This window comes from Pteropus vampyrus, unplaced genomic scaffold, assembly GCF_000151845.1.
Source record: "Pteropus vampyrus isolate Shadow unplaced genomic scaffold, Pvam_2.0 Scaffold127, whole genome shotgun sequence".
Taxonomy (NCBI): Eukaryota; Metazoa; Chordata; class Mammalia; order Chiroptera; family Pteropodidae; genus Pteropus; species Pteropus vampyrus.
Window position 1 is genome coordinate 2420663 of NW_011888908.1, and position 13610 is coordinate 2434272.

Genomic DNA, 13610 nt, shown 5'->3' on the forward strand with positions numbered 1-13610 from the left:
GCAACAGAAATTTATTTCTCACTGTTCTGGGGGCTGGAAGTCCAGGATCAAGGGTCAGCAAGTTTGGTTTCCTTCTGAGGCCTTGCTCCTTGGCTGGCAGATGGCCACCTCATTGCTGTGTCTTTCTATGGCCTTTCTGTCACCCCCAGACAACCTAAGTGTCCATTGATGGATGAATGGATAAGAGAAGTTGTGGGGTGTGTGTGTGTGTGTGTGTGTGTGTGTGTGTGTGTGTACACAGTGAAATATTATTCATCCATGAAAAAAGAGGAAATCTTACTATTTGTGATAACATGGATAGATCTTGAAGGCATTATGCTAAATGACATAAGTCGTATAAAGACAAAAACTGTATGATTTCACTTATATGCGGACTCTTAAAAAAACACAACAACAAAAACCAAACTCACAGAACAAGATAATAGAGGGGATGGGGAGGGAGAATTGGAGGAAGGTGGTCAAAAGGAACAGACTTCCAGTATAAAAGAGAAATGCGAACTAAGGATGTAATATACAACGCTGTGACTGTAGCCAACGTGGGCGTATGATACACGGGATAGTCACTATGAGAGTAGCTCTAAGGGTTCTCATCACGAGAAGACATTTTCTCTTTTCTCTTTATTGTATCATATAGATGATGGATATTACTTGAACCTATTATAGTAATCACTTTATAACATATGTAAATCAAAGCATCAAGCTGTACGCCTTAAACTTATAGTGACGTGGGTCAATTATTTCTCAAACAAGAAAAATAGAGAAAAGAACAGGTAAAAAGAGTCACAAAATGGAACAAGTAATTTTATAAAAATATATTTTGGGGAGTTTTTTCCCCATACAGAGTTTAAAATAATTTAATACCTCCGGCTTCCACCTTAACAATGTAAGGACATTAAAACACTCATCTATTTACATTACGAGGAGATTTCTTTTTCGTATTCATACTGCATTTTTTATTTTCCTTCACTGTGGCAAGAACACTTTACATGAGATCTACCCTCTTAAAAGTGTAAGTGTACAATACATCGTTATCGACGACAGGTGCAGTGTCACACAGCAGATCTCTAGAGCTTCTTCATCTTTCAAGCCCATCAGTCAGTAACTCCTCATTTCCCTCTCCCCAAGCTCCTGGCAGCCACCATTCCACTCTTTGATTCTAGGAATTTGACTATTTTAGACATGTTATATAAGTGGAATTATGCAGTATTTGTCCTGACAGGACTGGCTTATTTCTCTTTGCATAATGTACTCAAGATTCATCCATGTTGTAGCGAACTGCAAAATTTACTCATATTTTTATGGCTGAATTCCATTGTATATATGTAGCACATTTTCTTTATCTATTCACCTATAATGGACATTTGGTTTCCACGTCTTGGCTATTAGGATAGTGCTGCAATGACCATGGGAGTGCTAGTATCTCTTCGAGATCCTGATTTCAGTTCTTTTGGATAAATACTCAGGTAGGATTGCTAGATCATATGGTGGGTCTATTTTTAATTTGAATTTCCATACTGTTTCCCATAGTGGCTGCACCATTCTGCATTTCTACCAAGAGTATACAAGTGTTCTAATTTCTCTACATCTTTGCCAACACTTGTATTGTTGTTGTTTTTTTTCTTAATAATCATCCTGACAGGTGTGAGGTGATATCTCACCATTGATTTTGTAATGCCTAGTGACGTTGAGCATTTTTTCATGTGCTTGTTGCCCGCTTGCATGTTTTCTTTGGAGAAATGTCTGCTCAAATCCTTAGCCTGTTTTAAAATAAGGTTATTAGTTTTTTTACAATTGAATTATTAGAATTTCTTATATATTTTGGATACCATTATCAGGTATATGGTTTGTAAATAATTCCTCCCATTCCATAGGTTACCTTTTCTCTCTGTTGGTTGTTGCCTTTGCTGTGCAGACGCTTTTTAATTTGATGTAGTCCCCCTGTTTATTTATTAAGAATAAAATTTTTGGTGCCTGTGCTTTTGGTATCACATTTATGAAAAATCACTGTCAAGACTAACGTCTTGAAACTTTCCCCGTGTGTTTTCTTCTAGGATTACAGTTTTTGAATCTTACATTTAGGTCTTTAACCCATTTGACAACTGAAATCAGGAAGTATGATGTCTCTAGATTTTTTCCCTCTTTCCCAGGATTAATTTGGCTGTTTGTGGTCTCTTGTGGTTCCATAATTTTAGAGTTGTTTTATCTATTTCTGTAAAAAATGCCATTGAGATTTTGATAGGGAATGCATTGAATCTGTAGATTGCTTTGGGTAATATGGACATTTTAATAACATTAAATCTTCTAATCAATTAACACAGAATGTCTTTACATTTGTGTCTTGTGTAATTTCTTTTATCAATGTTTTGTAATTTTAAGGATGAAGTTTTTTACCTCTTTAGTTAAGTTTAATCCTAGGTATTTTATCTTTTTTTTGGTGCTATTGTAAATGAGATAGTTTTCCTAATTTCCTTTTCAGATAGTTCATTGTTAGTATATAAAAACACAACTGATTTTTGTATGTTGATTTTGTATCCTGAAATTTTACTAAATTCATTGATTAGTTCTTTTTTTTAATGGAATCTTTAAGGTTTTCTATATATAAAGTCATGTCATCAGCAAACAAAGAAATTTTACTTCTTCCTCTCCAATTTAGATGCCTTTTATTTACTTTTATTGCCTAATTGCTCTGGCTAGGACTTCCAATACTATGTTGCAAGTAGGAATCCTTGCCTTGTTGCTGGTCTTAGAGGAAAACTTTCAGTTTTTCACCACTGAGTATGATGTTGAAAAAAAAAAAACAACTCTGGGCTTTTTATATATGGCCTTTATTATGTTGTGAGCACTTCCTCAAATTCTTGTTTTTTGAAAGTTTTTATCACAGAAGGATGTTACATATTGTCAAATGCTTTTTCTACATCTATTGAGGTAATCATGTGATTTTTTTAAATCCTTCATTCTATTAATGTGGTATATCGCATGAATTGATTTTCATATGTCGAACCATCCTTGCATCTAAGGTGAAAAAAATCCCACTTGGTCATGGTGTATAATCCTTTTAATGTGCTGTTGAATTCAGCTTGCTAGTATTTTGTTGAGGATTTTTGCATCTATATTTATCAGGGATATTGGCCTATAGTTTTTTTTTCTTGTGGTGTCTTTGTCTGGCTTTGGTATCAGGGTGATGCTGGGCTGGCCAAATGAGTTTGGAAGTGTGTCCTCCTCTTCAGTTTTTTGCAGGAGTTGGAGAAGGGTTAGTATTAAGTCTTATTTAAATGTTTGGTAGAATTCATCTTGAAGCCATCTGGTCCTGGGCTCTTCTTTTTTGGGACATTTTCGATTACTGGCTCAATCTCCATACTAGTTATAGGTCTGTTTGGATTTTCTATTTCTTCAGTTCTTTAGGGATCCCCTTGGAAAATTTGGGGATTTGCATGCATGAACCAACGTCTTCCCCCCTGAGTGAAGCTGGAGGCTAGGGGATTTTTCTCCTGTGCTGGGCCAGGTGCAGGGTCCCTGTTGAGAAGGGTGGACTGAATCTCCCTACCAACTTTGGCAAGTCTGGATTCAAGTTCTCCTAAGATACAGGAAACTTTCAATTTGTCTTTGATTTTTCACAAAGGGAGTTTTTCACGAATTGTTGGTAACTTTGTGTGTCTGTGAGGGGAAGAAGGGTCTTAGACTTCCTACTCTGCCATCTTGCTGATGTCACTCCTCTGGGGTGGTGATGTTTTGAACCCCCCTCAATTTTTCTCATTACACAATTCTAATGCTAAAGGCATCTTTCAGGGACTGAATTTCAGAATACTTTACTTATTAGAAATGATTTATGATAATTTATTGACATTATCTTTGTTCTCTCTAGATAACATGAAATTCCCTATTTCGTTAAATCTTAACCCCTGTATAGAATTGAAGGGAAGCCGTGGATATTTACATATTTTCTACATTCCAAGTAAGTCCAAAGTTTTGTTTTCTATAGATCAGTTAAAAGGGTTCAAGAAATAGCAGTGATAAATGATCGTGTTCCAAATGTACATGTATTAGTTTTCTATTGTTATGTAAAAAAATTACCAGAATCGTAATATCTCATATTAAGTAATACTCAATAAACAGTACGCATTTATTATCTCATAGTCTCTGTGTGACAGCTATCTGGGCAGAGCTTAGCTGCGTCTGCTCCAGACTCTCCCACAGGGTGCAAACAAGGTGTCTGTGAAGGCTCGGGTCTCTTCTGAAGGCTTAACTGGGGCAGGATCCACTTTAATTCACATGGGATTGTTGACAGTATTCAGTTCCTGTCTGGCTGCTGGCCAGCCCTCAAGGTTTTGTGATATGGGCCTTTTCAACATAGCTTTTTGCTTTATCAAAGTCAGCAAGGAGGACAATCGGCTAACGACAGAAATCACAATCTCATGTGGCCTAGTCATGAAAGTGTCACTCTATCGACTTTGCGATAGCTATTTGTTAGAAGCAAGTCACTAGGCTCACACTCGTGGGAAGGGGTTACATAATGGCAATAGGGTAAATGGGAATGACTTAGATTTTTAACAATCTAATAGGTATATCCTTTGTCAATCATTAGCTATTTAACTGATAAGTAATGTTGGGTTTCCACTAGTTAAAGATCTGAATGAGAAAGCCAGGATGTTTGTTTCTAAAGTTGACCTTTCTAAAAAAAAATATGATGATGATGGGATGAAAGAAGACAGTGTTTTTTATTTTACATTTCATCTTATTTTTCCTGTCTATGATTTTACTGGTCATCAGCTTAGTAAAAACCAAATTGGGTGACAGTGATAGTGTCGGGCTGGGTCTCAGTGTTTGTGAAATCACATACAACTTTTACCCTCTCTTACCAATCGGGTTTGCTGTGTGGAAGTTTTAGGACTCCAGAAAACGTCAACTCTAATTATTCTCATTACCGTGATTGTTTTCATCATCGCCATCATTATTTACATCCTAGCTTATATTTGGAGCTTATACTTTACAAAATACTTTCACATAAATAAGCCTAAAGAAAGATTCTCCCCGCCCCGATTTTAATTCTCCAGTTTACAAGAAAAGAGGTAGCTGAGAACCCAGAAATAATAGACAATAAATTCGTGTTTTGATATTCCTGAATTTAATTGTTTAACCTGCACTTTGACACTTTGTTTCTGCATTTATTTATTCATCAAAACATATCTAATAAATGCATAGTGTATTTCAAATATTGTGATAGGTACTATAAATTCATTGATAAATAAGACATTCTCTTGACCTTCAAGAATCTGTCAGTGCAATAGGAGGGACAGATCTGTAGGTAATATGGTATGATAGTGAAATGATAGCAGTGAGACTTAGGTTAGTGGTAGCCCAGAAGGAAGAACGACTAACCCTGTTCACTCTACTTTCTCGGCTAAGATTAAAAGAAATAACTTTTTTTTTCTAATTTTTGCCTGCCTAAGGCTCTACAGTTTCTTCTTCTTTTCTCAGGTTTTGTTTTCTGGTCTACTTGGTGTGCCTTATCCCTAGATGTTTGGCCGAAGCGATTATGTACATAATGAATGACCTAATTTTCCAGCAAACCCCTTCCTTGCCCTTACACACAGGAAGCAAGTTGTATCCTTCCAGGCCCAAGTAATAATAACACAATATAGTATCACTCAGAGTTTGCTGAAAAGCAGACACCAAAGAGTTAAACACACAAGAGAGTTACTGGGGGAAATGCCTGTGAACAATAAAGGGGAGAGGGTACCAGGCAGGTGAGAGAAGGGTTCAGATTGCGCTGCATGTCTGATGCCTTTGAAATGAGAGAGAGAAAGTAGGAGAATCTGGTAGGTGATCACCAGACCCAGATGCATCCTTGAGATTCTCTCAGCTAGATCAATGCGGAGCTTTAGAGCAAAGATTGGCTGTCACGAGTGTCCCATTAGAGGCAGGAGTAGGCTGGCCCTAGAGTCCTTGCAGTGCTCAGTCATTAGAGTTTGGCCCCTGGGGAGGGATGGAGGCTGTCTGCCAACCACTTCACTCCCGGCAGGTTCTTCGGAAGATGGTTCGAGGAGGGTACTCCATGGCCACCCGAGTACCTTCATTATTCACTAAATGTGGCATCTAGATGGCATATTAATGCAGTAACAGAAGAATTATTCAGTCATGTTTTTCATAGAGCTTTGCAATAATGACCCGAGTTTCCTTAGAATATAATAGAGTGTCTGTGTGAAGTGTGGGGCCATGTTATTGAAATCAAACTATTTTTATGGTTGCTATTTCTTCCTATATTCAGTAAGAGCTTTAAGTACAACCTGGAACCAAAAATGGGTTGGGAATAGAAAATATTTATTTTGATACTTTATGGCCTTCCTGGTAAGTTATTTGTATATCACTAACTGATTGACAAAGCTGGACCATAAGCCTCAAAATTATTTCTGGTAGTTTCTGGAGTTGTCTTAGGTGAGCTAGAAAACAGTCTTCTTTGTTATCACACGTCAGCCACCAGGTTTCTCATCTGTCACTTCAACACCCACATTAGTATCTCCCACCTGCTCTGCCACGCAAGGGGCACCTCACACTGACCATTGTTCACGTGACTAACGTGAGCACAGCGACGTCCTAGGTCAAAAAGCTTCTCAAGATGTAAACCGTTGAGATGTCAAGAAAGCACTTCTCTTTTTGGAGTCGTTGAAGACCAGGGACACATTGTGTTCTACATAGAAATGGAAGGTCCTTTGTCCTGTGTTGTCACCGGACACCACAGCAGTACTGCCGTGTACCTGTGTCTTGCGAAAACAGCTCTTCGGCTTCTGCACGCATCCCTGCTTTTGGAGAGGTTCAGGCCAAAGTCTGTGGAGGGGACCGTGGCTCCACCATTTGAAGCAGACCCTATGATGTTCTTCTCAATTAGACAAATTAGGAGGTTTGGTGGTACTTTAGGCTCTGAGTAATGAGGGCCCGCGTTAAGACTGTGGTAATGGCGATGAAAAGGGGTGCAGTAAGATTTCTTGGGATTGGGAATTCTAATGCCGACTTGGAGATGGGATAAGGGATCAATTTGGGATCTGTGGGGTGAGGTGATGAGCAACATTCAAATAGAGTTATTGAATGCATATGTGAGACAGGTGCTCAAAAAAAAGGTTAAGACTAAGGGCGGTGATTTGGGAAGTATCACCTTATGGGGGACTTTAGGCCGGGGAGAGTGTACAGAGTAAATATTGAGGAACACTGAGGCTAGAACCCTAAGAAAGAGAGGTCCAAGAACTAGACTTTGGGGGCGGAATCAGAGAGGTTGGAGGGGAATGAGGGGAATGAGCGAGAGCACCAACGCCAGATGGAGGAGAGCGTTTCGAGGAAGGGGCTCGCGGCTCTGTTGAGCACAGCGAAGTTCACGTTAAAGATGGAAAACTTTCCCTTTGATTGTGGCTACAGTGAGTCACGGTGACCTGATTAGGAAAATATTTGTAATGAGGCAGTGGTTACAATAACTTATTTTCATTATAAAAAAGACCGTACATCTTTTCTAGTTGGGCCAGCTGAATAACTTAGAAGAGTTGGGAAAAATGCATCATTTACCGGATTTTTCCATGTTAATTGCTAATAGGGAGAGCATGAGGAAGTAATAAACAGCTCACACATCTAATTTTTAATCAAAAAGTTTGATTTTGTTCTCCAAGAAGTCTTTTATCAAAACGATTAAAAATTGGGCAATTATCGTGACTTCGTTTTCTTTTTTTGAACTTCCTAGCAGAACTGTACCGAGAACAGAAAATTTTATACCTTCGTTTGATAGTTTCCTCAAAAAGTAGGTTTCCCTATTTTTAGGCCTAGCACACAGAATTCTTCCTGTGGAATGTTCTATTTGATTTCAATCTACCAACCCCCTCATACCTTCAGTTTTCTCATCAGCAAAACAAGGATCACAATCTCCACACTGCAGGTAATAGTGATGATTGAATGAAATAACGTAGAAAGAGCACAGGGCATATTTTAAGTGTATCATAAGTGTTAATTATTATTTATAATATAACCTCTTATTTGAGGGACTAATGGGGTGTTTTTCTTTTTCAGGGAGAGACATTAAAAAATTATATTTCAATCTGTATTTATCTTTCAACTCCATGAATTTTCCAGTGCGCAAAGAGGTTATTTGCCACGGGTCTGATGATGAGTACTCGTTCTGCAGAGCCCTGAAGGGAGGTGAGCTTTCCATTTACATCACTCCCCAGATAGACCGTCTGAGAACGCTATTAAAAACGCTGAAAATGTCGGCTTCCTTTTCTGATAATAATTACTTCCGGTCAAAATTTTTACTTTTAGCAGCACAAAAAACATTTTACAATTATGTTACTGAGTTGTTATTAAGGTGACGCTTACCTGAGTGTGTTTGGCGGGATATTAAAATTTTTACCTTGTTCAGATTAATATTGTACATTTACTCTTGGTAATGGATCTCTTTTTCTAAACGTGATGTTTATTACTTTTCATAGAAACTCACTAGATTTTCCTGTGCAGCTACATTGGTTTCTTCAATGTCTTCCCCTCCGTTTTTCCGGCCTGGAATTATTCACAGAATTATAAAATTTTATAGTTTAAGACGTGAAGATCACTTATTGCAAACTTATGAATTTTTCCATAACAATTTTAAACTAGTATTTTAAATAGTTTAAAAGATTATAAATATCATGCTGTCACACTACCAAAAATTGGAAAGTATAAACAACAAAAATGTCTTTGATTCGTATTTCTAAAGTTATCTGGGAGTATTTTTTCTTGTATTTTAAACTATGCATATTGTTTATGTAGTTGTAAGTATACTTTACTACAATTTCTAAAAAATTTATTTAATTCTTTGACTAGATAACCACATCCACGTGGTTCAAAAATCAGAGTACAAATATTTCACGGTGAAACATCTCTCTTAGTGCATTCTCCCTGGTTTGCTTTTTTCTTCCTCATCCTCCTTCTGGACATTCAATGTGCTTCTGGTATTTATACTATTATAAATAATCTTATGATCATTATGTTTTTGTATATAATTTTTCTCATATTTTAGATTTGAATATTCTCATGTTTGGGAGGAGTTATAGATAACTTCCAGGGATATTTCTAAGCGTAAACGGTTTTAATGCGTTTGTGGTTTTGTTTATATAAGGCCAAATTGCTTTTCTAAGGGATCGTACCAATTTATATCTGCATTACTAGCAGTGTATAAGCACAGTAGTTTAATCTCTGTCTTGTTAACATTGGGCATTATTTAAAAAACGTCTTTGAAAAAAACTATTAGAAAAAAATTTACACTTAATTGTTTTATTAACATTTTTTATTACAGTTGAACATTTTCTCATATAATTATTTACCATTAACCTGTATCTTCTCTTATTTAAAAAAAAGATTTTAGGTAGTTTACGTGTAGACATTAGACTTGGCAATATAGCACGGATTAGTTATAGATGGGCTCAAAAATGGGAAATAAGGGTAGAGAATTAATGGAATGAGAGTAATCTAAAAATTAATAACAGAAAGGCTAGTACTTACTTTGACAGAGACATCAGTTTGATTGTATGATTATATAATCGCTAGCAATCATAAAGAAAATAGTTTCTAAGTAAATCAGTGTGCTTGCTGTGTGTCTCCTAGCCAAACATCTCTTCGCATCTCTCATTTATCTGCCACCCTCACACTACATACAGGTAGGTCATGGAGCTGGTAGTGCTCATAAGTCTGAGCTCAGAGTCGCAAAGAACTGGGTCAGTGTCCCAGCTCTCCCACCTGCTAGCCATGTGGCCTGGGTGTGTTATTCAACCTCTGTCAGCCTCATTTTCCTCATCTGTAAAGTGGGGACAGTGAAACCTACTTTACATGGTTTTAAGGATTAAATTCGAGAATGTGTATAAAACAGCTTAGTATAGTGCTCAGAGTAAGAATTCAAGAACGATGGTCATTAAGTAATACATATTCATGTGGCTACTAGGACTCCCTCTTCAGTTCCCGATTCTGCAGTCCTGTCATTTTTACAAGTGAGGAAACTGCTGCTGGCAGAAATGCGCCCTTGGCCATTCGGGGACTAGAAACGGAGCAGCCCTGACCCCGGAGGCCTGCCCTTCTGTCCTGCTGGGCTTTCTCTTAGAAAACAAATCCTCTTGGCAGATTACCGTCTTCTAATACAACCGTTTTACAATGACTTCATATAATGTGTGGGATTATGATGACTTTTTATTTGAATTTTTGTGGTTTCATTTTCTTGAGATCTAAGAGGTGTCAGACTCAATCCAGCCTCCGTTCCTTCCGCAAGCATCTGCCGATCCTAATGTGAGGGAGTCATGATTAGGCTCTTGTGATCCAAAGTCGAATGATAGGATCTCTTTCCTCAGAAGATTTCTCTGTTTTGGGAAAGACAGTCATGGCAACAAAAATGACAATAAAATGTCATAAACACTAATAGAATTACGTGCTCTTAGTTTTAACTATATACACAACTATCAATTTACTGTGGCAGAAAAAGTCAGATAAGACTTCAGAGACTGTTTTGTTAGAGTCTTGAATCTGAGACTATCAGAGAGTGGGGATGAAGGGTGTTTCCTGGAGAGGAAACAGCACATGTGGACACATCTAGCCGTGAAAGAATATGGCTTATTTGGAGAGTAGTTTTTTTTGTAGCTGGAGCAGAATGCGCTTGTGGGGAATTGCTAGAGATGAGCCTAGAAAGGGGGAGGAGCAAACATGTAAGTCACGCACAAAATATTGTCCTGCAGCCTGTCATCAGTGGGTGGGGATGCCCCACTGAGATGTCCATTTTTGCAGATAGCTGGTGTCCATATGGAAGGAGGTGGGGGTTGGCAGGGAACTTGGGTGGATGGAAGTGAGGCTGGGAGACTGCGAGAGACCATGAGGGCTGGACAAAGATGGTGGCCCTGGGAGCAAAGGGGAGGAGGTGACAGAGAGCACATTGGGAGCACATTGGCAGTGCATACTGATTGATTGGATGTGGCGGGCAAAGGTTAGGTAAAATCAAGAACCACTTGAGGGTCAGAGGCTGGATAGATGGCAGTACCACTATCTGAAATGACGTGTGCAAAAGAAGGGACAGATTTTTAAAAGAAAGATGATGAGTTCTGATTTGGGCATGTTGAGCTCAAGGTAATTTGGGGACATTCAAATAAACATGTCCATCTGGCAGCTGACTCTCTGGGCCCAGAACTCAGGATATTCCGATTTAATAACATGGACACTATCAAGGGAAACTTGAAAGTTTGCGAATCAAGCTAGTAAGTGCCATAGATATATTTACTTTCAAAATAACTTTTCTTATTTATATTTGTTACAAACATATATTTTTAGGATATGCTATTTAGAAAATATGGGCAAGCAAAAATAAAATAAAAATTACCCATAATCTTACCACTCTTATACACACACACCTTTGTTTCTTTCAAAAACACATTTATGAACACACAAAAAACCAAAAAAACCCCATATTTATGAATAAATAAATGGATATTTCAAGGGCATCTTAAACTTAATAAATTTGCCAACCTGTTTCCAGGATCTCGCTAGGGTTTCTGTACCAAAGTGCCACGGAATAGGTGGCTTAGAACAATAGAAATTTATTGTCGAACAGTTCTGGAAGCCAGAAGACCAAGATCCAGGTGTTGGCAGGGCTGTGCTCCCTCTGAAGGTGCCAGGGAAGGACTTGTTCCAGGTTTCTCTCCTGGCTTCTGGTGGCCCCAGGCCTTGTAGATGGCCATCTTCTTCCTGTGTTCCTTCACAGTCTTCCCTCTCTGCACACCTGTCTTTGTGTCCAAATGTCCACTTCTTTTAAGGACACAGTCACATGACCTCATCTTGACCAAGTTCTATTTCCAAATAAGGCCATGTGCACAGGCGCAGGGAGCTGGGACTTCAACATCTTTTGGGGGATGTAATTCAACCTGCAGCATCCTCTGAGGCTTGGGTCCTGCATCCTGCATAGTTGCTGGGATTCCCCAGGGGAATTGTAGCCAGGATATAAGACTTATCACTTCTCTCCGGTTTTGCTTGGGACTGCTGTCACCTGTATTTAAGTGTACAGGTGCACACCATACTACCAAAAAAGAAAAAAAAAATCACCCGGTGATGACCGATTCCTTTTTGTGTTTTGTTCACAGAGACGGTGAATACAACAATATCATTCTCCTTCAAGGGAATACGCTTCTCTAAGGTATCGTTCAAGGACCATTTTGCACCTTCTTAACCTTTTGCAGTAACAGATGTGGTAAAAATTTGAAATAAGCAATTCACAACGTCTAAAAATTGCGACTTAAGATTACCGAGTTTCAGATTTAAAAAAACTTTTTTTTATTGGTTTGGGGTATTTTACCATTTCTTCTTTTTGAAGAATATGGAAATATAAAAGAGTTACGCAGAAGAAATCTTTTTTTTTACATCGTTTTCCCTCTTACATACATGGCTACAGGTGATACAGATGCTCATTATTAAACCGTTGAACGATCTGTAGGTGAAATCGCCACACAATCACTGTGTAGAACTCCGTGACTGCCTCCGTCAGTCATAACTGGAATTTTCGGCGCTTGCCTTAAATACCTAGCAATGAAATTTTGCATGTTTCACTTTTGGTGACTATTTTAGAACAAACTTTAACAATGCATATTCTTTACCCATTGTTTACGACTGATATCTAGAGTTTGAAAATCTCATAGGCTAGTTTCAAAATATTGTTTTAAAAAATCTTCTTGTAATCGGAAGGTAAATGGGTTTTATGCTTGCTGAATTCAAAGGCATACAAAATTTTATTTCATTAGAAAACAGAAAATAATAACCCATCCAATTTAAATGACTTCCTCCTAGTGAGAAAAATTCTTAAATTTCTTACAAAATAGAAGCAGCTAACATTTTATATTGTGTTTCTTATTCTTCACTTTAGGGACAGTACAGATGTATTGTAGAAGCCATCACCGGGTACACTGAAGAAAAGCTCTTTTGTTTGAATTTTACCATCATATACCACCCTGATTTCAATTAAGAATAAATCGATTTTCTTTTTCAAAGGTTTTATTTTTCACTTAAATTTTTTTTTTTTTTTTTTGTACAGTGTGTTAGTTTGCTAGGGCTGTCATAACGAGCCATCACAGAACGAGTTGTCTAAATAACAGGAATTTATTTTCTCAGGGTTCCAGAGGCTAGAGACCCGAGGGAAGAGTCAGGCTGCCCTCTTCAGCTTGTAGATAACCACATTCACAGGGGCCCCCCTCTGCGTGTCCTCTCCTTATAAGGACACCAGTCAGCCGGGAGCAGGGCCCGCCCATGTGACCTCATCTCACCTTAATCGCCTCTTTAAAGACCCTACTTCCAAATCCGGCCACATCCTAGGTACCAGGTGTCAAGGCTTCAGCAGATGAATTTGCGGGGCAGGGTGAGGGGTCGGAGGAGGACACGGTTCCACCTGGAACACGCAGGTAATGAAATCTCTTGAATGGGTCAACTTTTCTCCACCTCCTGCCTCTGCCCTGGTGCAGGTTGCCAGCCCGGCTTCCTCCCCTGGGGGCCTCCGCTGCCTCCTGACTGACCTCCCCGCACCTGCTCAGGTGCCTCCGGTAAAGCGTTCTCCACACAGGCAGTTTCAGTACGGCCTTCAAAAT

General features: G+C 38.6%; 1 protein-coding gene across 1 annotated transcript in view; it reads left to right on the forward strand.

Moving 5' to 3' along the window:
* The window catches only part of LY96 (lymphocyte antigen 96), a 16813-nt gene extending 3794 nt beyond the window's left edge, over window positions 1-13019 (forward strand). The window contains exons 2-5 of the mRNA XM_011366942.2: window positions 3863-3952; window positions 8044-8172; window positions 12120-12172; window positions 12896-13019. Coding sequence (XP_011365244.1) covers window positions 3863-3952; window positions 8044-8172; window positions 12120-12172; window positions 12896-12994 — 371 coding nt within the window. The 3' untranslated portion in view covers window positions 12995-13019. The remainder of the gene's footprint in view (window positions 1-3862; window positions 3953-8043; window positions 8173-12119; window positions 12173-12895) is intronic.
* Window positions 13020-13610: the final 591 nt, after the last annotated feature.